This window comes from Pleuronectes platessa, chromosome 2 (assembly GCF_947347685.1).
Source record: "Pleuronectes platessa chromosome 2, fPlePla1.1, whole genome shotgun sequence".
In the NCBI taxonomy this organism is placed as follows: Eukaryota; Metazoa; Chordata; class Actinopteri; order Pleuronectiformes; family Pleuronectidae; genus Pleuronectes; species Pleuronectes platessa.
The window spans coordinates 10,172,737-10,199,212 of NC_070627.1; the positions used below are offsets into that span (position 1 = coordinate 10,172,737).

The 26,476-nt window shown below is 41.1% G+C and overlaps 1 protein-coding gene across 2 annotated transcripts; it reads right to left on the minus strand.

Moving 5' to 3' along the window:
- Positions 1-124: 124 nt before the first annotated feature.
- Positions 125-25,623, minus strand: LOC128447809 (protein phosphatase 1 regulatory subunit 1A). 2 transcript variants are annotated; one of them, XM_053430177.1, is made up of 7 exons: positions 25,203-25,623; positions 13,688-13,748; positions 7,008-7,045; positions 6,779-6,842; positions 4,704-4,886; positions 2,491-2,619; positions 125-1,818 (listed from the first exon to the last, which is right to left on the minus strand). In XM_053430177.1, the coding sequence occupies exons 1-7, from the start codon at positions 25,281-25,283 to the stop codon at positions 1,739-1,741; spliced, it is 636 nt and encodes a 211-aa protein (XP_053286152.1). In that variant the 5' UTR covers positions 25,284-25,623; the 3' UTR covers positions 125-1,738. The 2 variants fall into 2 exon arrangements, with proteins under 2 accessions (XP_053286152.1, XP_053286143.1); XM_053430168.1 differs by lacking the exon at positions 125-1,818 and having other exon boundaries at positions 1,868-2,619.
- Positions 25,624-26,476: the final 853 nt, after the last annotated feature.

Here is a 26,476-nt window from a genome sequence, read left to right on the forward strand (position 1 = left end):
GTTTTCACCAATTTGCCGGTTTTGACATGTAAATATAGGAACGCAGATCCTGGTTGACTTTGTTTTGGGAAACACAAGACAACAATTTTTTTATTATTTCAAAAAAATAATACCACACCCAATCACCAATTTAAACATTTTATTGTATCAAACAAATTTAGATTACAGATGTAATCCCCGATCTATTCAAGTAAAACTGGAACAAAAACTCCCCAGATTTGATTCATGTAAATTTAACAATTACCATTCAAAAACAGAACAAACATTACATGGTCCATAAATACATTGAAGAAGAGAAAACTCAAAGCTTGCACAGGAATGTTTAAAGGTCTTTCTTCGTTCAACTGCTCATAATGTGGCTGATTCATCTGCTGAAGTGACATCAACACTAGGGTGGCTTTAGTTTTCTGTTTCAGTTTTATTCTTTTGTTTTACTCTTTTGTCAGAAATAGTCATATTGAGGTGGAGGTTATGGAAGGATTGTCACATAATCTACATGATGATGCCAAAAGAGTGATAGGAACAACAGATGAGAAACATTGAATGAAACAGTGTGATGTAGTTTAGACAAAACTAGAATTAATAGGGAATGTCAGTAATTGCAATTTGTGTCAGGTCATTTAAAATAATATTTTGCTGTTGAAATAATATTTCCCATTCAACATGAAACATTGTTGATACCATATCTTAGAAAAAAAGTGAAAGTGTCATGCAGAAACGTGTTTTATGACCAGGATTCCGATTCCGTAAAGTGTTCAAGCATAAAAAATGACAATTCCCTTTTTTTCGCTGGACATTGATTTGTCCTTGTTTATCCAAAGTACGTAAATTAATACAAACCCTGCTTACCGACTAGAGATTTAAAACAGTTGGCTTGGCTGGTAAAAGTCTGGTTTTCAATGCATCTAATGTTGTTGTTGTTATTTAACGTATTACCAGTAATCGTGTCCTTGTGTAACAGGAATGAAGTCTTGAAAATCAAGCCATTTGATTCTCGTAGCCGATTCATTATTAGAAAATATATCAACTATCAAAATACTTGACAATTAGCTCTCAGCTCATGGACTCATAAATTAAATACCTAATTGCGCTGTAGCAGATTAAACATAAATGTTATCGTCAGTTGGACTTTAAGAAGACTTTTGCAGATGTCCAGTCTATTATTGTAAACATATATTTATGTATTTAAACTGTCAGTGAACCCAAATATACTGTGTACTAATTTTAAATTGAGCATTTAAATCCTACTTAATGACATAAGTAGAAGTCGAAATGATAGTTTAAGTCCAAGTTATTTATGAGGTACAAATTCATTATTATTGCTTAGATTAGGAACAAAACTTGCAGAAGTCATGGCACGTGATGATGAAAACTGCCTGATAGAATTTCAAATAGAGGATTTTCTGCCTTTGAACATTCAAGGAGACGTTAAGCATGTGAGTTGCGGTAGTGAATAATAATGACTGTGTGACCGAGACAGGAAAAGACTGTTTTTACAGTAGGCTAGTTTTAGTTTTAGGCGAGTTCAGTGGAAGCAACAGAAAATGGAATCGTCCCTTTGACAGAAAATAAAAGAAGAAACCTTTGTTGTTGTTGTCGAGGTGGTAACTAAGGCCTGACTGTAGATTTTTGTATGTCCTGATGTTTGTAACACGTGGATCTGAACACACAATCTTCTGTCATTGTGTTGGGCTGGCTGAGCAGACTGAGCAGCATTTTGTCGTCCGGGGGAAAAACTCTATTTTTCTTTCTCCAGGCTGCATTTCTTTGTCTTTTCCTCAGCCGGCTGACTCGCGCTGGATTCTGCAGCTTTTGTTCCTGCAAAATATAGACAGAGACATAAAAGACTGAGAGACAATACGGGAGAAGAGAGGCTGACATGAGGGAGCAAAAATGGACTCTCGCAGCCCCTTGAATACATTGTGTAACTGCTGTTTCTCTGTTAGGAAGAGAAAGGGCAACGTGTGTGTTTTTGCTGTTGCTTTGTTCTCATGAAAACCAGTATGGACCAGGTGCTGAATATCGTACCTGAATCCATAAATGTCACATGTACTTAAAAAATACATAACAAAAACAACAGTTCTCAGTTTTAGGAGCTCGAAAACTCGAAACGTCTTATCTATTGTTTCTTCCCTCCAGTGTCTCCTCCTCTATCTTTTCCCATAAAGAAGATTCTACTAGACAAAGTATGAGCAGAATTTTTGCACTACATTTTCAACTTGCATACCACCACCCCCACCCACGTGCGAAAAACAAAATTTCCCATTGTTGTATGTAGCTGCCTCCCAGGGTATGTCAGCCGTGGCGGAGCTCTGAAGTGTGGATCAAAACCTCTTCATAAATGTTTGTGAATGAGCCAGGGATTGCATGAAAACTTCCCCCGCCTGTTGAACTGTTTAACAAATCTAGGAAAAGGCCATGAAGGAGACGATAGAGACTCGAGAAGGAAAAGGATCTTGCCTCTCTGTGGCTCCTTTGACTCTGATGTACCTGCTTGTGCGTTGTTTTGTTGCGATGAGGGATCGACTACACCGGCCACGCTGGAACAATCCTCTTTCTCAATGGAGAGGGGGCACTCGACTCCACCTGCAGCCTCTAATAGACTCTCCCTGGAGAATCCTGCGGGGGGGGAGAGCGACAAATAGAGGACGAGGTGATGATAGCGACTGAAACCAGAGAGAGAAGAGTCCTCTCCATCACACGTGGCCGTGGATTAATAGCTCTCAGTCGATATTTATTGTTACGTCCTATTTACACCGTGTGTCATGAAGCAGGTTTCTGATATGAAAGTAATGTCGATCGATACCATGTGACATTTTCAGTTGTGTTTGTTTACTCCTGCCGCATGGATTCAAAAGGCTGAAGCCACACTCCAACGGACTGGTGTTAGTGGTCATTGATTTGTTTTCCTCCGCCTTCCTTCTTCTTTTCATCTTAACTGAAAGCTTGATCAGAAGTTTGTCTGTAGCAAAAGAGCAATCCTAACAAACATGGTTTCATCTTGTTGCCTATTTTTTCTATTAATAAAATCCGTGTCAATCCAATCAATTCTAATTTAATTACTTAACAATATCAATGTAATTTTTGCACTCTGGTGCTATTGCTTTGGATAAAAGCGCCCCGTCCATTCGTGATGCATTAGTCCTGGGTAATTACTAAATGTGTTCGAACAGTGTGGGCTGCCCTCTGTGACCATCCACTCAGCCGCTATTACAGTGAATTATTTGGCAGGAGTCTCAAAGCTGACCTCTGCCTTTTGTCATGGGCTGTGCAGTATCTGGCACAGAGAGGAGGCAGTGAGAGCCCAGGCCTTTTAACAATGCAAGTGTTTGCATTAGAGGATTAGTTCTGCACTTTATTATATACGCTGAGTTGCTTTGTGGTTGACAGGCAGCAGATACCGACACTCGAGTAAACGGCAAAGGTACCTTCGGACAGAGCACGTTAGCTGTTTCCAATCTTCATGCTAAGATAAGCTAACCTGACAAGCTGCTAGCTCAAGATACATAGATCTATAGTGATGATGGCATGGAACTATAGGGTGACTCGTATTTCCATGAGGAGTTTGCATGTTCTACCTGTGTCTGGGAGGTTTGAGTACTCTGGTTTCCACCAACAGGCCAAAGATCTGCAGCTTGGGTTTAGGTTAACTGGAGACTCTAAATTGACCTTGAGTGAATGGGAATGGTTGTGCGTCTCCATGTTTTGACCTGCTGATAAGCCAGTAATCGCTATAAACAGATTCTAGCTGCAAATGGAAAATATGTGCATGTTTATTTGCATATAGAGTGGGAAGGTGAGATTCCGATCACAAGGCGCCACTCAAGACACATGTGGAGACTCATTCTGATGCCTTGGTTGAACTGACCTAATCAGAGCTTTCCACTTGGAACCAGATCATCCGAGACACATGTAAACACCTGGTCTGAACAGGGCTTTAGTTTCCCTCAGCCTCTTCCCCCTCGTTCTTCTCAACCTCACATTGCAGGCACAAACGTCCCCTCCAGCTAATTTCGCGCTTCCTACATCACTCCGCTTCACTTTCATCCTCTTTTCTCTCAATTCCGCACCCTTACGTCATGTTAATAAGCTTTATTTGGATTTACTCCTCTCCCTTAATATGCCTCTGCAGCTTCCTCCTCTCCCTCCCCTCGGCCCTCATCCCACCATCTGCTCTCAGATTCTCGTGGTATCACAACATCCATTTTTCAGAGGCAGCAGTCACCTCCTCATGTCCTTCCTTCGCTCCAGCACTCTCATACCTTGTTGTTTCCATCCATCCAGTCCTTTCTCTGCACCTTTGCTTGACCCAGACCGGTTTTGGCGGACTGCCTTTTGGCCCTCCTCACCCATTCATTAAAGGGACAGTTCACCCATTTATGAAAATCCAAGTGTCAGTTAGCCCTGACATTCAAATTTGACTTGAAACAGCATCATTTTCACCATGTTGGGTAGCCTAAATGTCCTCTCTACTACTTCCTACTAGTTACTGCTGCAGTTATCGTGAGAACGAGTATAACTAAGAGGAGAGAAGCAGACATTTACTGCTGAAGAGCCATTTAACAAGTTGCATACACACAGTTGGCCAACTTGATTTTCTCTGTGCCAAAGTCTGTAGTAGGGTTTCAAGTAGGTGTGTGAGGCGGCCCGCAACGCTGCAAGCATGCAAATGAAATCGACTTACTCACTGTCTTCAAACATACCCTCCATTTGGCAGCGCAGTTTCTCAAAGGCCTCCGAAGTGGAGTCGTTGTCGTGCGGGAGCTCCTCCCCGGCGGGCATGGAGTCGGGGCTGGGCCGGTCTGATAGGCAGCTCTCCGAGGAGCACTCGTCCCCGGCTCCCTGCGACTGCCTGTACAGGTGGTGCTCCACCATGAACTGCAGCTCTGAGAGGAAGCAGGTGGAGATCGGAGAGGTAGGGAGATATCAAAGGGTTAACTGAGTGTGAGAGAGAGAGAGGATGGGAGGAACAGTGAAGTTAAACTAGAAAGTATATGAAGCATCATTGGGGAGAAGGAGGACGAGCAAAAAAAGAACATGGTGTTAGATGAAGGAACCAATGGGAGAGAAGAAGGATATGAACCACATTTAGTAAAGAGAGGCTGAAGGAAGAATATTCTGTTGGTGGAGATTTACTGAGAAATCCATCACTTCAGATGAATATCGTAGGTTAAGCATTTTAAATAAACCAACAAGATTAAATTAACAACTTGCACTGATTGGGGGGAGTTACGTAGAGATGCATCCGAGTTTGCAGATTATTTTAATCTTCTTTTTCGACCACCATTTATCACTTTTAATCCCCTCTAATGGGAATATATCCCTCGAGTTTCCTCCAAACAGTGAGTCATCACACTTAAAGCTGTTTATATGTGAAACTTATTGAAGAATAACCATCTTGGAGCTACAAATTTAATTTATCGTCTTATTGTTCCCCTGCTTCCCTTTCTTTGTTAGAAGCATGCTACATAGAAAACATAAATTAATTTACATGCGTAAAAATAGGTTTGGAGCTGCTTTACTGTGATGAGAAAAGGAAACAACCTAGAGAGATGTCAGGTGCTGGAAAGTCTCTCAGGCTTTGTATTTATTCAGTCCGACTCGGTTCTGCTTTTAGCAACAAAAAAAATCTGGGATCTGGTCAGAAAACACAAGATAATGAGTCCTCGCTGAGACAAGTGCAGCCCTGATTGGATCCAAGGTTGACATAGGCCCCTGGAGGTAGAACACACTTTCATCAATTGCCTATTGGGCTCACCAATCAAATTCAATTTCGCTGACATTTGATCTCCAGGAGCAATTTGGAGACTGGAAATTGGACATAACATCCTATTATAGGATAGGTGGACATTTTTATATTCGGTTTTAAAATAATTCTCACAGGACTGCTTGTACTTTTATTCAGTTTTAGCTTTCTGTGAAAAATCCTACTGCTGTGAAAAGATACTGTAAAAAGTGACCAACTACATGTGTATTACTTTTCTTTTTCTATTTATTGGTAAATTTACTATATGTATTGATTCTATTTTGGTGATACAATATCTGAATTAACTGCTACAACCTTGTGTATCTTTTGTAATTTTCCTTTTCCCCACTTAGTGAACAGCTTGTGCAAACTCAGTAAGCTCCTTTTTTTACATTACATCTTGTTTCTCACATGTTCTCCCTGGTGGTTTAAGAGCTTGTGCTTTTGTTTACACAAACCTTTTTCATTTTCTTCTGAGAAGGGCTGTTTTGGGAACAGTTGCTGCCGTTGGCCTTTTTTATAGCCGATGTGTTTGACTTGAATTTAACTTACTTTGTTCCTGTAACTGTAGAAACATGAACACCTGCTCTCTACCCGACCTTGTAAAGTGGCAGGGATCTAAATGATGAAGACAGGCACCAGCCTCATCTGATCGCTTTTTGTTTTTTCTCTTCTCCGGCAGGCCTCTGTGAGCCATATGGGTGACAGTTTGAGTTTAGAATAAGGCTCAGCATGAGTCTTATAAATAACTCAATAGAACAAGATACAGGACTTTACTGTAGCTGAGGCTGTGGCAGCCTTTTGCAGAGAATGCTTGGTGGTGACTAACTGGAGCAAATGTTTTATTAATTCATTTTCGTACATTTTTGCCCTATGGCAGCAAATTAAGAGAATTATGTGTTGGAGAGAATTAAGTGAGTAAATTCCGAGAAAGAGCAGCAAGAGCTTAGAGCTTTACTGCTGCAAAGTGTGAGCTCACACATAAAATACCAACATCACATTAAGGACGATGACAACACTGATGACACTGACCTTTCATCGTCGGAGTTCCCTTTTGCCCTTTTCGTCTTTGTCGAGGGGAGTTCAACAAGGCAGCCTATAAAACATCAACATGGCTTAACAGCTGGACAAAGAGCACCAAGATGGAACATGTTTTAATAGAAGTAGAGCTAATTTTTAAAAAAAGAAAGAAGAACAGATCTCGTATAATCCGGTTTCTTTAATCTTATTTCACTGAAATACAATACACAGATTCAATTACCTTGTACAGCTGGTTTGGGAGACGATCTTCATCTATTTCTGCAATCAAGAAAACAATCAGTTCAGTTCTAAACTCAACAAAGCGATAACAATGAGACATTCAAGGTGCACACAGACCTACAGGCAAACATGTTGGGCACCGAGTACACTGGGCCCACACACTGTGCAGGTTTCCTAATGGTTTGAACAGAGCAGTGGAGCTGGAGAGCTGCTGCGTCCAGACAGTGCAGAGCAGAGTGGATACAAAGTGACCTCCAGCCACATGGTCATCTGATACACTGGAAAAAAACACTGCAGTAAGTGTTTTTAACCAAGCACCGTGGGCGGAGTTACTTTTTATAACTGGTAAATAAAAACAGACTCTGGATATTATTGTACTGATGAACTGTCAAGCTCTGTTTACCCAAACTCCTGAACTCCCGAAGAGTCGTAAAATCACAAAATCCCCGTACAGGCTGGGGCCATGAAATGTTGCTGAACTGTCAAAACTGTTATTTTTACCTACAAATAACTTAATAATTTCTATAAAATAAAAATAGCTATGGTATGTTTTGGTCTGCTTCCTTTCTATCATATTGTTTAACCCATTCATGTGTTTTGAATGCACAATCTTGATTTTACACATAACCAGTAAAGTTTTAGATAATTGTAATCATAATAAAAAGTACATAGGCACCACGTACTTTGTGTACTTTAGTACTTCAGTAACATTCCACCATTGCAACACCCAATATTAACCACATGTAAGATTGTAGTGTGTGAAACAGGACTCTGTTGTCCCATAGGAAACCACTGAAATATAATAAAATCAGTTGACTGGAGAACAGTAAAACCATTAACTGTGATCAATAGTGAATGTGTTGAACCTGCATCCAGCCCCATGTTCCAGCCTTAGAACTTTTTCTAGGACACCGCCTTGTTGCTTGGCAACCTATGCATCCCAAGGCACTAGGGGGGTTGAGTGTGTGTGTGTGTCTATGTGTGTGTGTGTGTGTGTGCGTGTGTGGGTGGGTGGGTGTGTGTGTGTGTGCCAGTGAGCATGTGCATATATTATTCCAACTTAAAAGTATTCACCAGGGTGTTCAAAATGCCAGTGAAGTGCTTGTTTCTATATTCATCATTCTCTTACTCCTTTACTCTGCACAGAACACAAACCCAGCGGTCTTATGAAAACAGTTTGATTTCTTTTCGGGAATGATTCATTTTTATTCTGTGCATGTTTAAAGCCGTGCTTGAAACAGATTCTTATTTCAAGTTACTTCCACACAGCTGTGACAAGGTTCATATCAGCCGATATGGATTTCGGTACAAATAGATACCAGGGAATGGGCCAGTGGAAGGCTGTCTTTCAAGTTAGGGGGTGGAGCTTCAGATTTATAAACAGGTGATTGACAGTTACTGAAACGTGTCGGTCTAATATTTGTTTTATCCCACCAGTGAGCTTCCCTAACTTCTGCTGCACTGCCCCTACTGGTCAAGTGCATATTGCATCTGGCTTACGCGTAGGGTTAATTTCTGAGGACGTGCACAACTGACGCTCCAAATGGACGCAGGATACACGAGGCAGCCTTCATGTGCACACGTATGTGTAGTTTACAGCAAGTGTAACTCCGGCTTAACTTCCTCCTTTGCTCCCGTCATACTTGCTACAGCCACTAGAGGGCTCTGTCACTTGAACATCAACATGTTGTTTCGTGCAGTATTTGCTGAAACGCCCACTCATGTTGTTCTTCGTGGGAGAACAACCTGAAACATACATGTGCATGTACTTGTATACATGCTGACACAAAGCCAGATATAGATGCATGTGTATGACTATGTAATGAATAACTATTGTTTATTACTACAGCTGTGCAGATTAGTGTGTCTTGTATTTTTTTTGTGATAAGTGTTGTGTGTCACTTGAGTTCTATCGTTGATTTTAAAAACAGTGTATATATGATAACAGAGCAGCAGTGGCCTCATTTGAACAAACAACATGATGGATACTGTTATAGCCTGAGGAGAGGACATGGTTGAAACATCATTTAGGTCGAGAAACATAACGTGTGGGTTTCTGGCGGATGATATTCAGCTTGATTTGTCTGCGTAACCAGGACATAGTGAGAGAAGAAGCCAATAAAAAAAGCCATTTCAGCAGTGATGAGTCTGTCACAGGAACTCCCAGCCGACTGAGCGTCTGACACAAAGCCAGATGAGAACAGAGAGGGTCGTCTGACTCTAATTTAGCCGCCTGCCATGGCTGTTGTCAGTTTATTGTTGCTACACTGCATTTGATGAAGAGAAATGAGCAAAGTAGAGAAAACTCCTGAACCGTGAGTTTAGCGACAAACAAATAGGGTCACACACAGGCCTGCATCTAAAAGGGTTTATCTCTGTTCTTTTTGCAGAGGTTATGGCAAAAGAATTGGGATAAAAATAAAAAAATCTTACAACTTATGTGCAATGAAACGAGAATTCAAACACTGATATTATCTACTCAAGAAGAGTAAATAAATACAAATTGTGTCACCATTTGTTACTTTATAAATAATTTGTTGAAATTAGGACTTACTGCTTAAAACAAGATATAACATTCTGAAAGTTGTTGGTGATGCTCAACCAGAAGTTATAGCAGAGATGAGCAAAGCCACAGGTAAAGCGGATATGACGCAATTAACAAGCGACTAAAATGAAAGTTCTGTTACCTTGAATAAAAATGTGACAGCAGCCAATATGGGATCTTCTTATGAGAGCATTTGCATAACGAAGCAGTGTTGTTGCTGGAGCAACTCCTCATCTGGAGCAGAAGGTAATAAATGGATTTTATTAATTGCAATAAATGTGTCAATATTCTTCCTTTGTTGTTCTTCCTTTTGTCTAAGTGAAGTTTGTTACTCTCCAGGAATCACTGCGGACATGAATCCTCCCAAAATCCCAGCCCCCTCTTCAGAGCAGATTCAAATCAGGCCAGCAGCGAACACAGTCCCTGCTCCCTCATTATTTAGGCCTCCACCCCGGCTGTCTGTACATCTGTGGCTGCTCTTCTGATGTGCTGTTTGGGTTCACAGTGCACAGGACAGAGCAATCTGCAGAGCATTAAATAATGCACGGCTCTATTTGATGAAGGGCACACCATCATTGCACCAGCACAGCTCCTCTCCCTCATCATCGTATACAGTTCTCCCCATCCCCCTCGTATCTGGCACATCCTCATCCTCGCACTGTAACTGTCTCGCTCTCCGATTGTGTCTCTGAGTCTGATTAGATAACTGTCTTCGCCTCTGTTAGTCTCTGTCAACCCCTTCGTCTCTTTCCAATTTTTCCACCAATGTCTGAATCTCTCCATGACATGCTGTCCTTCTCAGCGTTTCTCATTTTGAAGAAAGACACGTGACAGGTGCAAACCAGCGTGAGATGGAATTCAAACTAATAATAAATTTGACATGGACACACACGGTTCTCCTCTAATATACAATGCATTGTTCTCCAAATATTTCTGTCTGTCAACACCTGCTGATTAGAACAATTACCACCCTCCTTTCCCTGACATATATGCAAATAAATGTTTGCCAAGACCAAATGCATTGTTGTTTTTAATTGGTGGGAGGTTATGATGCTTTTCATGTGCCTTGTCAGCTCCAAATGAAAACAAGAGGCAATCAAAACAATAAAGAATGGGTCTGCAGCTGCCTATTTAAATGTGATTGTGTTTATAAGCGCAGTTTGAACTTTAAGGTTGGGGGCTCAGAAAGAATCTCGGGGCAAATGCGATGGACGAAAAATGTATCAGAATATCTGCAGGTTAATTTTCATATCCCAAGTATTAAGCTCAATCAGTTCACTATCACTGGCTGCCCAACAGAACCTGAGTGACAGATATGACTGCAGTCTCCCCGCCTATCAGGGGAAAGAGGCTCAATTAGAGCCGAGGCTATGATGAGTTCTGGTTGCCTGTCAGGACGGTAAAAACTTTATGGCATATTTTGACGGCACACAGACACATTCTCCCAGTGCTGCCAATGGACAGAGATTGAATGATGCAACTTTGCAAAATACAAGTTCGAAATCTTGTGTGTTTTCAAAGGTTTTGCTTAATTATAAAACTATAGCCTTCTGCCACATTGGAGGTTATTACAGTATAAAACCGGTGTTATTATGAAAATTACAGATAATATTCATGCATGCCTTTATGGCCACTAGGGGGCTAATTGAGCTCCAAGTATTCACGACCTTGGACCCATGGGAATTTTGTGAAGTTGGAAAGTTGTGACATGTTTGCTGATGTTTTTCAGAAATTACAGGTGCAAAATATTTTAAAGTAAAATGATAATAAGAAAAAAAGTTTAACATGTTTATATAGAATCTATTCAATTTCACATATCCTCTTTACTCATAACCCCTCAGGCATTCCCACAGTCTCCTCTAGTTTATATACCTTTCCACTACACACTGTTTTCTCTCCCCTGGTCTCTAATCTTGAGGATTATTCAGTGTTTCATCTGCACTTTCATTCAGAGATGAAAGTTGATTCGAAAGAAGCTCCACATGCCCATTGTCCAATTATTGCATCAAACACAGAAGCAAGCGCACTAACTCATACGCACATGCACAAAGACACACCTCAAGCACAAATGATCAAACACAAAGTCAGCAGAAATCTATCTGTTTAGAAGAACTGTTGTCTTGTTGTTTTCAAGATAAAAACATGAAGGATGTGAAGTCTTAGTGATAGAAAAGTTGTGATTTGAAAATATGTGTCAGTGGCGGTCGCTATAAATAACACTCTGTTTTCCTCTCCAGGTGAAAATGAGTCGTTCTGCCCTGTATTCCCCACTGATCCTCTCTTACTGTAATTCTGCAGTGAGTTACACACACAGTGGATGACTCATAGAACAGGATAACTCTGGGGAGCTCTGCTGTGTTTGATCAGCAAGATCCCTTGAGAGGAGACACACACTCACACATACACACTTACAGATGTTGTTGTTGCTCTAACACTTTTGAAGCACAATAAGATCGAGATGCAGCATCAGGCCTGATACAAATGCGTAGAGGTGTGTGAAACATATTCGTGGCTGTAACTTGTTATTGTGCGGGTCTCTGCTCCTGCATTCATCACTTTACGGAGAGAAACAAATCCCATCTGGGTACAAAAACCAGCTCCCCACAATGTTAGGTGTTGTGACTGACGCTTAAATGTTAAGATTAACATATTAAAATGTTATTGTTATAATAACTAGTGTCTGTTCTAAACCTGCCTGCCTGGAATGGACTGTTTTCCCGGTCTGTGCCATCCTGCCCTTGTCGTAAGCGCGCTGCTGTCGTGATCGTCAACGTCACTTACGATAATGAGTCACAGCCGCCGCTGCCTCAGATCGGAAGGTTTATCGATTTTGAACGTATCCTATGTCCAGACTGCATCTTATTCATTCTCAAGATGTTCGTTCCACATACAGGCAGACAGAGAGTTTAATACATTTCTGTCTCTCAAACATTGCTCCACATTCAACTGAAAGATGAGACTTAATTCAAATATGAAAAACTAAGAGGATCATCCACAGTGTGTGGGAGTGGGGGTTAAAAAAATGGTATTGGTCTGAATAACATATCTTGTTTGCTTATTAAAGCCTGTAAACAGCTATAAATAAATGAAATATATGTAAAAATTCATTAATAGTGAGACGATTTGCATCTTCCCTCCAGACTCTTGCACTCGTCTAGTTTTCCAAACCTGGTGTGTTCCTGCAAAGCTCAGCATCGGAATCGACCCCTTAGCTCCAATTATCTTTAAATCAATTCTGGACTCGACCCACGACCCGACCATAAAACCAGAGAAAGACGCTCTGAGCTGCTGCCGAGCAGAGCTATGAAAGTCTGGATGAATTCAGGACAGAGAACTAAATTAATCATGAAAACAATAAACTAACCAAACAAGATAAATTGATAAACAGACGTCAGCAGACGATGCGGGCGGAGGCGCTCTCTATGATTTCAGTCAATCACTTGCACACGTGTTTCCTCTTCCTCAGAGCAGCTGCTAACATCACACCTCTCCAGAAATGTGTGTAATGTTACACACATGCTATCACAACAGGGATACCGTCATTAATTATTCAAGTCTAGAGACAAGACACCAGGATTTAACTGTTAACGGACCTCCCGTGCATCTCAGACATCAGGAAGCATTTCTCAAGTATTCACAGTTTACACAGAGAGACACTCTGAACAATAGCTGAAGATTCTTCACTTAGGATGTCATTATATTTTGAGATTTAAGATATCTTTGAGTGAGAAGATGAGAGACTGAACTATTTCACTTGTATTAACACAGTTTGCAGATTTAAAACCGGAGTCAGTGTCCGTGCCGGCAGCTGCAACACCAAGGTAAACAAGAACTGTCTGTTCTCAGCAGAGGCAGCTCCTCACCTTCAATGTTTTAAATAGAAAATAAAATTACAATAGAGACAAAAATAAATAAATAACTAAAGACCTCTATTATCATGCTGTCACTTCTGTGACAAATATCTCTTTCGTAATGTCAGTTGCCTCGGAGCAATGGGATAAAAAAGTGTGTGTGTGTGTGTGTGTGTGTGTGTGTGTGTGTGTGTGTGTGTGTGTGTGTGTGTGTGTGTGTGTGTGTGTGTGTGTGTGTGTGTGTGTTTGTGAGTGTGTGTGTGTGTGTGCGTTTCAGTTTCTCACCAGGTGAGGACTGATCGCTGGATGCCACTAAAGTAGCAGGAGTGGGTCTGCGTCGTCTGATCTGAAAAAAAGTGGAACAATGTCATTCTACAGGTCATTTTAATCTTTGGACAAAAGAAAAACAGGTTGCATTAAAAATATTTTGCTCCCCAATGCCAAGAAGATATTAAGTCTGAAGTGTTTTGAATTATCTAAATCCCCCAAAACACTTTCTTGCTCTACTTTCACACAGACCCTCCATTGGGGTTTATTGGCTCCACAAAAAATGCTAAGCAGTAAACTGAAATGTGCATATTCTACAAACAAGACTGGTCGGGGAGTCCAGTCCTGCTCCCTCAGGTCCAGGATTATGGTTATCATTACACAGAGCCCATAACACAGTGTGTGTTCCATATTTGGGGTTTGGGACTCAGTTTGCAGACGTCTGAGCTGTGAGCGAGCAGGGCTGGATCTCCCAGTGCTGCGCTGGGAGATCTGCAGGGCAAACTGCCACCACCTACTTGCTTCTTGGCTCATGATTAGTGGAGTGTAGCAGTTATAGAGCGTTCTGGGATCGTACATGAAAAGACGAGCACAATTCACTGCGCTGCTCAGCAGTTTGTGTTCAAACCGCAAATCTCTGTGGGTAGAAATACTGGAGCTCTGATGCAAAACCAGTGTTATTTCAGGACCCTAGTTTCAATTAAAAGCATGGCATCAAAATTAACAACAAGGAAAATTACCCTCCATTTTAAATAAGAGTTCAAATAAGTAGTGACCATTTTGCTGTCATGTCTTCATTTGCGTTGTAGGTATCCAACAGAAAAACAGAGATTCCCCCACTTGTATAACAATATGAAGACATCAGCCATGCTGAGCACTTTCTCACAGTAAACCTTGTAAGTTAATTTAACAACATGCGGTAAAGTTATTTATATAGAAAATGTGTAATATTTGCAAACTGTAATAGTTATAGAGTCATATTTTGTTTGCAAACTTTAATAATGGTGGCACACTCTGACCCACTAGTGTTACAAATCAACTGCTCCATGTGAGAGTTTACAAAATAAATGACTTCTCAATAAACCCTAAAAGGCTGTTCTAGTTGAATTCAATTAGACAGGCAATCATTCAAACACACAAACACACACAGACACACACACAGATGCACTCCTTACACAGAGCTGACAAAGTGCTGATGAACACCAGAAGTGGTGCGAGCTCCAGTTCTCCATACATCTTTTCTAAACGCTGCCTCTGCACTAAAAATCAAAGCCGTTTTACTTCAGCCGACACAGTGAAGCATCACACTCGCATTTTATGTGACATTTGAAGTCGATCATTTAGATCAATTTAGACATTTGAGATGAGAAATTAATGATCAAAGTTTTTGGAAAAGACAGAGAGCCACAAAAGTTTGAGCTGTGCTGTGAAAATGACTTTATAATGGGAAGCTAGAAGACTGGGACTCCTCTTTATCCCAACCGATTTCCAAATAAAAATTCCCAAAGTTAAAATAATTGGATTAACATCCCCATGTGCGTGTTTGACTTTTAGGCTTTCAATATAATTCGAGAGGGAAATCTTGAAATTGCCCAAAATAGCAGGAAGCACACACAAAGCCTGAGTGACAAATCTGATGTTTGAGCCGTGCACGGTGTGAAACCTGATCTGCTAATGGCACCACAGTCACACTACGACACTAATGACATGAAATAATTAAGCAACTTCAGCGATAATGTGCAGTTATGAAAAATGAGCAGTCACTCGAAAGTTCAGCAGCAAGGTCTAATTGGGTATTCAGATTTGAAGAGACTTAATTATCTTCCGAATCACAGCCTTGGATCACAGGAAGGCTGCGTGAATAACAAGCAGCACTCGGTGCCTTTTCCTTTTTCTTGCACAGACGAGAGGCGATGTGGTTCTGCTTTGTGCGCTTGTCCATGAAAACTGCTGAACTCACATCCTGAGACACATGTCAACTGTTCAGTGTTGCCTGACCTGTGCTGTTTTCTCTTTCCAGCGTCCATGCACAAGGTCTCAGACGGTAATATCTTCTTTGCATATATAACCACGATTAAATGCAGGTACGCCCAGGATGCAGGGTTTAAAGACGCTGATCCGGTGGCTTGATTGCACACAAATCTGAAAAGGAATCTGAAGCTGTAGCTGCACCTGCATGTTTTGTGAGAATGTAAATGCATCATCAACGCATTGAAGGAAACTGGAAAAACACTGTGTCCTAGAAATTATGTTAATTGGGTGAGTGTTATACTGCGGTAATACTACCATGGGTTATTGGAAGGCGAGATGGGATATTTACAAATGCTGTCTGTGAACATTTTACTGATGCGTTTACTATCAACATTTTTTGACTTGACATATGAAATACAAAAAAACCATCTGTCCGGCTCATTTCAGGAAGGACTGACCACCGCCCATCTCCTTCCATATGCCTGTGTGTTATTCAGAAAATAGTCAGAGCCTTTCTTCTGATCTGACCTGTTGGTTGTGACAGAAGAGATATAAAACCACTCTCAGATAGTTTTTGTTGCTTCAAACCACAAATATTTATCTTCTGCTGGATAATAAAACTACAAAAACTACACTATTGATCATGTTATATGGTTTGAAGTAGACTTGACCTTGTAAGCTTCCCATGAAATACCCAAACAAATGAACTGAGGTGAAAATGAGGGAAATAGGTAAAAATCCTGACGTGTAGAGACTTTTCTTCCTGACTGTGATTTGCCTTCGAGGATTGACGTGATGGTTCTGTAATCCCTGTGTTAGCAGCTCTGTGACGATCAGTGAATCATAGTGTTTGCACTGGTAGTGGTCAGTACGCTGAAATAGACAGGACATTCAAAAATATAAAAGAAAACCTCCCTTATCCCTGTATTTGGTTGGACAAGTCACCACTGAGCTGGCAAGGAATCAGAAGAATTTAGAACAAAGAACCGGTCATTACTTTCTCAGAGGATTCATGGGATTCTTCATATTCCATCTTGTCATTTCAAATATGATCTTGACATTGTTCGGGCGAAAAAATTCAATAATCTGCCATCACATTTCTCATAACATCCATTTTCTGTGCAAAAATGTGTTGTTGATAAACCGTTTCTTGGAGTCGGGGTTGAACAGGGCACCAAACAGAAAGATTCTCCCATACGATATATAAGTCAAAGACAAAAACTAAATGCTTTATTTTTTCTTAGTCTGTTTGAATGCTGGAGCTAAAACGTTTTTTTTTTTGTTGAACAGAAATTAGAATCTTACCTTTGGAGCCTACAACAGGAGATCATGTTGCGTTGTAATATCAGGTGTAATTTAGAAGCATTATGAATATATACAGTAGCTGAATATGACTGATTTGAAGGTTGCAGTCTGCTGTTTCTTGTTGTGCTGATAACACTAACCATTTAAACAAGTTATGAGATTTGGTTTAAAAATAAAATCACTTAACTTACAATGTAACAAAAAGAAAAATCTCACTTACAAAATAACTAAAATCGACCAATCGTCTCGCCCAAAAAATATATTATCCCTTGGTTTTAGCCTTCACCTGGTATCTACAGTCATAGTATATGTTATATATCAGCAAGGTAAGAGGCCACTACTACTACAGTCATCAAAAAGTTATACAGGAAACCCCCTCATGGATATAAACAATCCTGAGGTGAAACTCTGTACAAATCAATATGTCAGTTTTTATACTCCTAGGCTCATGGGTCAATGAACTCTAACTCTTGTGTTTACTCCAAATCTGTTTACAAATATGTGAGCCCTGTGTGTGTGTGTGTGGGGGGGGGGGGGTTTGTTCCATCATGCCGGCCCACATTAAAGCACAACGTCTGTGTGGAACTGATTACACCCAGAGTCATTGTTATTCTCCTCGCTCACACAAATACCGCCGCTTGCTGGACAGGCTCAACCTTCAAACCATAATGCCTGCCTTTCAACCCACAGTCCATTTAAATGCAGTTCCGGCACTCCACACAGCAAACGGACAAAAACAGCCTTCAGAGTGACGGGTGGGCATGAAAAGCCGTCAATGCCTGATATTCTTGAGGCGCGGGGGCATTGCACACAATACCCTCTGCTGGAAAATATAGGTCAAGCCAAGAGACAGCAAATCTTCCCAGCAGACCCCGAAAGGTGGGCGGATCCTGTTTGTACCAAAACTTTATTTCAAGACAAAAAAGCTCTATGACAACAAATATACTTTCAACAAGACAAAGATGGGAAAAACAAAAATCCATTGCATCTATCTTACTTTGTATGTAAATACTAAATCTGCATTTTTAACTGATCTCTATTACAAATTTGTATTAGCTCTTGTTTAGTATCTTTCTCTTTTTTAGCTTTTAATCTTTTTAGAACTTTTCTTCTACCAATCGCTGGATTCCTTCTGTCTTGCCGTGGTAAGTGTGCTGCTTTATCAATCATTGTGTTTGGTGAGTTACATCAAGACCATGTATGTATTATATGTATTACATGTATTATATGTGTTAAATTAGCACATATAATATTATATTATATTGCATTACATTGCATATTGCAATTTGACACTGTTCTACTGTTTGCATTTTGCATTTCACTTTTTACTTTACTTTTTATATCGTTTATCTTTTATATATTTTTATTTTATATATTGTTTTTTATTGTTTTTCTTGTGTGTGTTGTATTTATTGTTTTTTTATGTTTTTATGTTCATTGTATGCACCAATAACCAGAGCAAATTCCAGGTAGGTGTAAACCTACTTGGTAATAAATACCTTCTGATTCTGATTATTACTGCTGTGTGAGAGTGGAATTCAAACTCACTTAATTACAGTTAGTGAACTTTATCCACCGCCTGGAGTCAACGTTCCAAAAACAGGATAGTCTGCTTGATGACTCTCTCTATAGATGATACCCAGCAAAACATATTTCCAACTTCACCTTCATGAACCGCTGTCATGCTGCTCCTGGTACATGTTCCTTCACAGCACTCGCCTTACCATCACATGCTGGGCTCTCGTCTGCAGTTCCCATCAATTTCAATTAAACTCCATCAAGTCTGGCAGCAACGGGGAAGGTAGAGTGCTCTTAATTCTAAATGCCACTCTTGCTGTCAAGCTGCTCAAACACAAACCTCCCTGATGGTCTTGAGTTCCCTGGCTGGGCTCGACTACTAACAGTGGCAATGTACTGGCCCACCAGGAGGGACTTGCATCAAAAGGGAGCGAGCTGGAAGCAGTGGGATCCGACCACTCCTGCACTCAACCTGGACCCTGCAAAACCGTGGTCCCTGAGAACCTGACCATCTGTCCGGCTCATTTCAGCAAGGACTGACCATTGCCCATTTCCATTTACCTGTTATAATCAGCAAGTTACACCAGGCTACAATTGGCCGGGTGGTGTGTTATTCAGAAAATAGTCAGAGCCTTTCTTCTGATTGGCTGGCCAACCTGTTGATGCAAGGGCTTTGTGTCAAAGGAGATGTAAGACTACTATCAGATGCTTCAAACCACAAATATTTATCTTCTGCTGGATATTAAAACTACAAAAACTTCACTACTGTTCACGTTATATGGTTTGAAGTGGACTTGACCTTGTAAGCTTCTCATGAAATACCCAAACACATGAACTGGGGTGAAAAAGGAGGGAAATAGGGTTTATAGCTAAAAGTCCTGACGTGTACAGACATTTCTTCCTGACTGTGATTTGCCTTCGAGAAATGACGTGATAGTACTGTAATCCCTCTGTTATCAGCTCTGTAACCTTCAGTGAGACATTGTGTTTGCACTGGTCAGTATTCAGAATAAAGACAGGACAATCAGATGAATTCTTGGAAATAAAGGTAAAAGAAAACCTCCCTTATCCTTCATATTGGGTTGAACAAGGAAACACTGGGTGTCAAGGAATCAGAAGAATTTAGAACAAAGCACCGGTCATTACTTTCTCAGAGGATTCATGGGATTCTTCTTATTTCATCTTGTCATTTGAAATATGATCTTGACATTGTTTGGGCTAAAATCAGAGCTCAGCCATTATAAATCCTCACAGCCTCCAGTTTGCTCTCATTTGCTTCTGAATAGAAAGAATTATCTTATTCACAGAATTCTGAACACTGATAATTCACTTTCCTCTAATTCTCTTTCTTCTGTCCTCAGGCTTCCATCTCATTCTCTATCAAGAGAGAAGGAAAAGTGCGACTTCTATTTCTAAATTCTCAGTATCTATTTCGATATAATCTCTCGACCAGCTGCAGATGGAGAGCAGGGGAGTTAGATGCAACACACACGCTGTTATCTATTCTCTGTAATAGATCCAGGGACATTTGAAACGTAAATACTACTTTTTGTTGTAAAATATAACTGGTGCATTAAACATAATATAAGGCCTGTTATTGCAGCCGGAAACCTGATGTAGAGGGAGGGCTCCTCCTTTTTGGGAAATAAATGTCTGTGCCTCCCTGCTGAGATTTAGATGTTTAGACTCACACTACTCTCATCTTCTACATATTATTTTCCCGGAGCTAGAAAGTTAGTTTAGCATAAAGACGAGGAGCAGGGAGATACAGGTAGACTGTCTCTACTGAGAAAAAGTCCACCAGCAACATTAATTCAGACTAATAATAGCTCTGCAAACAAAACCGTCCTCTCATTGGTTCTAATGGGGACTGCAGGGGGAGTCCGTCAAAACAAAGCAGGATTCTCTTTGGGTTCAACCTGGCATCGTTTTTGCTGCAATGCAAAGTGACGTAATCCAGAGAGACAAACAAAGTCCTGGTGTAATGGTTTGAAGAGTGAACCTGCGGATTTTTTCTGTTTATCTCTCAATGAAGGACAAGATTATATCTTTAATTTGTATAACTCATTAATTCGTAACACGCTGAACCATGTACAGATTTGATTCTGATTCGATTCCCACTGAAGTTGATTTATTTTAAGGCTATTTGCTTTAGATTTAATAAATTGATATTGTTATTGATCTCATCTGTATGACACATCTAACTTTGCAAGAAAGCAAATTATCATATTCCAAAAATATCAAGCTCTTCCCTCAAATACTTCAAACGGATAATATGCTACTAATATATTGTACAAAATGTGGTATTTTCTGTTAGAAACAAACACCATTAGGTCTCAGCCTCTATCAGTAACAGTCAGTTTGTGCTGTTATAGGTGAAGAGTGAGCTCTAACGGAGAGGCTGTGATAACGGGGGACACTCTGTATCTGTGTGTGGATAAGAGGATGAGTGTGTGCTGCTGTGGGGATCTGACCTCGGGGGGGCCGTTCTGACAGACGTGCAGTTCTCCACGGGGCTGATTCACCAAGCTGGGGGGTGTCAGGTTGCAAGGACTGCTGAACAATGGGTCAAAGTCCCACTGTGCGACATTCATAACACAGTGGTCTCAGAATAAATTCAAAAGGGTCCCAGTGCTAATCAGCCAAGCTTGGGTCAGGCTCATTGAGGCTGAGAGACTCTCTTGAGATTTGCTTTTGTAGAAGAAGTAAAAAGAATTTCCTTTGTGTACAGATAGAAGAACGACCTGTGTGTTGGTGAATGGGAGGAGGAGGTAAACAGGAGGCGTGAGGTGGTTAAGATCTGAGACAGAAGACACCCAGACACAAACAAGACAGACAGAGAGACACAATTACAACTCAAGACTCAAGCGAACAACTACAACCACGGACTACGTACCAAATGTACCAGAGGCTTCAATTTACAGAGAGCGTTCCTAATATCACTCGGCTAATTACACACCAACGCAATTAGCTCCAAGCCGAACACAAACTAATACGACAATCCAACCTTCACGCTCATCCGCTGCTAGTTTGATTAAAGTTATGATCCTAATTATCTCAGGCCTGATTGATTTGTGAAGTGCTAATATGACAGCAAACGAAACTACTGCAACAGTCGAACAAACCAACGCAGCTCATCTCAGTGTGAGCAACCAGGAACCAACTCTCATGCTGCAACTTTTAAAACTGATCCACTTTTACGAAATGCAAAAAAATGACCATGTGCTGAATATTTTTGATGATTGTCGTGTCAACACTAAAAAGGTGACACATATATTTTTGAAGCAGTAAAGCAGCTGTTTTTATCTTATTTCCTAAAATTCTCCTAGCCATCACAAAATAAAGTCATCTGAAATAAAAAAAAGCTGGTGTCTGGCATAAACACGATTCCATTTGGACCGAAATGATTGGCTGCCATATCTGTTTGTCACTAACACACCCTCGTACCTGAACTCATTCTGCCCATTCTCTCATTGAACACATACAAACAACATACATCGCTTTCCCAGGATTACCAACCTTAGCTTTAGTTGAAAAAAAATCTAAGAATTGGGTTTTATTTTAGAAAAATCTAAAGAATTGCGAGTGCTATAAATGCTGCTGGTTCAAGTTCTGAGACAAACCTTTATGTCAAACTCTTTGTTCGAGTCATTATCTTAAAAAACAACTTGAGCGTGAAGGTTTTTTATCGGCAAGGACATGATGCACCTGCCCGTCTGTTTTGAAGTTGTTTTTCTTTTCCTCCATAGAAACTCTCTCTGCGGAGTATAAACCTCTTCAAAGAGATGACAGACGTATTTAACCTGCAGTAAAAAGAGCATCTCTCCAGTCACAGTGCAGCGTTCACGTCCCTCCAGACTGCAGCTGCTGACGTTACAGGCTGAGGAGCGTCGGCTGACATTTACTGAAATTACACTACAATCCATTGAAACCCCTTTACTACACACAGGTACCATTCATCTTACTGTGTGCCTCCTAAATACAATTGGCCTTTATTCACAGGAGACATTTTGGGTGCAATTAATAATAATTACAAAGGATGCATTGTATTTAGGGCAGCTAGCTGGGATTTGGTATTGTTCATGCTGTGTCACTACTGGGACCTCAATGTATCTGAACCATTCTTAATGAAATTTGTGCTTTTCCTGAGATGTCTGTTTTGAAAAGAATCAGTCCGCTGCACCTCTGATTTATTTATTTATCTGAATCACTTTGAAGAGATCTGTTTTCATGTAACAATTATGTTTCGTTGTTGCTATTCAGTGGAAATCTATGTATTTGTTGTTTGTGACCTCTGCCAAGGAGATTATGTTCTTGCATCCGTCCATTGGTTTGTTTGTTAGTTGGTGTGTTTTTCAGCAGGATTATTTAAAGAAACTTGGTGGAAGGATGGGACAGGGTCCAAGAAACCACCTATTCAAGTTTGATGTACATCCATTTGTTTTTATTGCGAGATGTTGGGCGTTTAATGACATTTTCACAAATTTCACAGGGGAGTGATTCATGGATCTTGATTTCTTTTTTTAATCAGGCATATTTAGCGGACTGATATCTATAAATGTGAGAGTTTCGTGCAGCTTGATCGAATTTAAAGGGCTGATTGGTTGAGTGTCATTGTAGTTGGTGGGTAGGTTGATTTGTTGTTTGTTTGTTTGTTTGTGCTTTGTTTGTTGTTTGTTTGTTTGTTTGGTTGGTTGGTTGTTTGGTTGGATTGTTTGTCTGAAGGATAACACAAAAACTAAATGGATTTAAATGTGGTTTCATAAGGGATTAGGATTTTTCCAGCTGTCTGTCAGAGGAATAAACTGTTTCTTTAATAGTTGAGTGTTCAAATAAAGTTGGGTCTTGGGAGAAGGCTGGAAGAGCACCTCCACCTGTACCAGAGGATCAGTCAGCACTGGGCTGTTAGCTCAGTGATCCCCAGGTTTTAAAGGCAGCCGAGGAGCTGCCAGAGGGGAACAGCGACACACATGGGAAAAGACGCATGACAAGACTGATTGGTTTTTAAGGAGGACGACTTGTGTTTAGTTTGGACGTTATCTTTCCTCACTTGTGTCGGTGTCTGAGCTAACCTTATAGGTCTGCTGCTGCCTTTTGAATCCAGGGAGAGATGATTGGCCAACTAGTCTCAGCTGGTCCAAACCCCTCTCCCTTGTTCACCTAGAGATGCTCACTGAGCCACCTCCACACTAAGTGTGAGTATTTGTATAGGTACTGCAGAGTTAAATGTGATGTCACAATTAGAGCTGCAGCGTTATAGACCGACACGACAGGCCAAGGGACAAGTAACTTCAACAGTGAATGATATTACAGGATGCCCCTTGGATTGTAAGACTATAAGTGATTTCCTCCTTGTCGGCAGAGGAGATGTGACTGATGAAATGATTTTTCCATATGAAAGCTGCAGGTTTCATTCATGATATACCTCAGGTGTTAACCTCTTGCTCAAATGCATTAAGATTAAGATTAAGATTAATCTTGTACCCACCAACAACATTCATTCATTCATTCTCCATATCTGAGCCTTTTAACCCATCTGTCCGCACATTTGCCTACGTCGCAACAATACAATTTAAACCTCCAAAAAAATCACTCATCAGAATTGTCAACCACTTTTAGTACTGTACTTTTTATTTATTTGTTGACGACCTAAATAACCCTTTACAGTTACTCACTTGAGGTTCTAACTTGATGCTAAACTAACGTTGTCCCCTCTCCCCAACCATCCCACAAAATGTCCTGACAGGGTCGAATTCATCCACGCACACACTGTGCACCACGCACAGACGAGGCCTCCTAACCTCCTCGGTCTCTGTGGGGCAAAGAGTGAACAGCAGGGAGAGAACGAGGGAGGGTGTGTGGGGGGGGTAGTCATAGGCGGGGGGGGGGTAGTCAGTTTACTTGAGGCTCATTCATAATGAATGGCCAGTCCCGGTCATATTATATTTATGAAAATGAGAAAGTGGGACACGTCTTGTCACTGTATTCTCCACAGGCACATGAACTGCACCCACCCGGCCACCAATACTCCTCACTTATGTCATAGTGTGACGATGGGTTTACAGGATCCCAAAACAAATGATCAAATTACTTTTTGTATCTTTTAATCTTTTCAAACTTCTGCTGTGATAGTGGTCAAGCAACCTACTGCAGAGCTTGAGGTCAACGTGAGGGAATCATCCCATCGCCGATAGACATTTGACATGTTTCTCTTGTGACACCACACATGTTCTCCCTGGCGTACAGTGCGTGCAGCTCAGACCCCAAAACAACACCAAGCCCCTGGAGATGCATCCGTGCACTGCAACACTCTGTCTCTCGACCCTGCTGAGTGTGTCTCTAACAACCTCCTACTCAGCGACAGGGAAAAATCAATCTTAAATTCATAATTTTCACTACAGGGCTGCGTTTAAAAACATGCTGCCTGCTAATTAGATGCGTGAGAGTAATAAGATACTGATGATGTGGTTTCATGTGGAGCAGCAATTCATCATTTGTACTGCGCACACTGTTCCTTCTTTTCCACTCCAGTTGAGTTGCTGAGTAACTGCATATGCTGAATTTAATGACTGAATTAAATCTTTCTCAGTGTTTGTGTCCCACTATTCTCTAAGTGACAGGTTTATCCTCTTAAATAATTTCCACAATATTACCACTAAATGTTCAATGATGTCACAGATGCCTGAAGCAGCCCTTAAAAGTATGAAAGTCCCACATCCCCCCCTTCTCGTCTCCTCACCTGTTCAGCTGCCTCTGGGTCCAGGTGGGTGTCCAGGAGGGGGACGGTGAACTGGATCTTCCTGGGGCTCCCGGTTTCCATGGTGGTCTGCTGGAGAGGAGGACAGGGCGAAGAGGAGGAGAAGAGGATCCGTACAAGAGAGGAGGAGAGTGAAGAGCTCAGTGAAGCTTGGCTGAAACAGGGAAAGGAGTGGGCTCCAGTTTAGGGAAAAGAAAAAAAAAGTTTCAATGTGACTATTTCCTGCTCTTCAGTTTGATCTCTTGACACACTTTCCCCTGATTGTCTCGGCTTGTAGGCAGCGTGCTTCTATTCTAATGTCTGCTCTCTGCTCTACCCTCAGCACCTGCCTCTGCTGTGGCTTCACTCTCCTTCCTCTCTGCCTCTCCCGGCTCACAGCACTGAGGCAAGGGCATTCTGGGCGAGAAACTCCTCTCCTCTGCTGTCATTCGCTGCGGCTGACTCCCTTTCACACCAAGTCCCACCCTCTCTTCATGTTTCTTCCTGTCGGTATTGGATGTCTGAGATCAGGGCTGTTCTGCGGCAGTGCCTGCACAGATGGGCAAGTGAGGATGACAAAGACATACTCTCTCTCTCTCTCTCTCTCGCTCTCTCTCTAGCTCTCTCTCATTCTCTCTCTCTCCCTGTGTCTGTCCTGGATGAGTTGGAGAGATGCATCATCCGGCTTCTGCTCGAAGACAAATTATTCTTATATCACCTTCCTACACATGCATAAGTAAAAACTATTTCTCACTCAGAATGAGTCACACGCACACGACTCTCTCTCTCACCTCAGTTGTGTTTAGATGCACGTTGTGTGGTTGTAAACCTGAGAATATTCAGCACAAAGGCAGAAGTAATTCCGGCAAATGTGTTGCCATGTTTAATGATGAGTAACAACTATTTCACCCAGATCTCTTCAGTGTATTTCATCGAATACAGGGGACACACAAGGACATGTTTTACAACCCAAACTTGAGATAAAGCCTTGAAGTGCTAATCTGAGCTTTGTACACGTCTGACCAAGGCTGTCCTCGCTGCCGCCGGGCCAGCTCAATCTTTATTGATCGTCTTCAGCCTGAGTGTCCCCCTCAACCCTTGTCTACTGGGCCCTGATACCCGACACCAGCAGAGGAGCACAGGACATCTGTTTTGTTCATTTTAGGAAGGACCATTTTTTATCCAGACATTATCATTCTGAGGGATATTATTATCCGGTAGAAAAACATTGATATCACCAAAGGATTTGAGAGTAGAGTACTTATGCTAATACTGTG

Excerpts from the sequence above, each read along its gene's own strand:
- LOC128447809 (XM_053430168.1), bottom strand. The coding sequence starts at position 25,283 with ATGGAAACCGGGAGCCCCAGGAAGATCCAGTTCACCGTCCCCCTCCTG. Across the intron at positions 7,046-13,687 it reads CAGCGATCAGTCCTCACCTG|AAATAGATGAAGATCGTCTC; the intron begins GTGAGAAACTGA and ends TCTTGATTGCAG. Across the intron at positions 6,843-7,007 it reads TCCCAAACCAGCTGTACAAG|GCTGCCTTGTTGAACTCCCC; the intron begins GTAATTGAATCT and ends GATGTTTTATAG.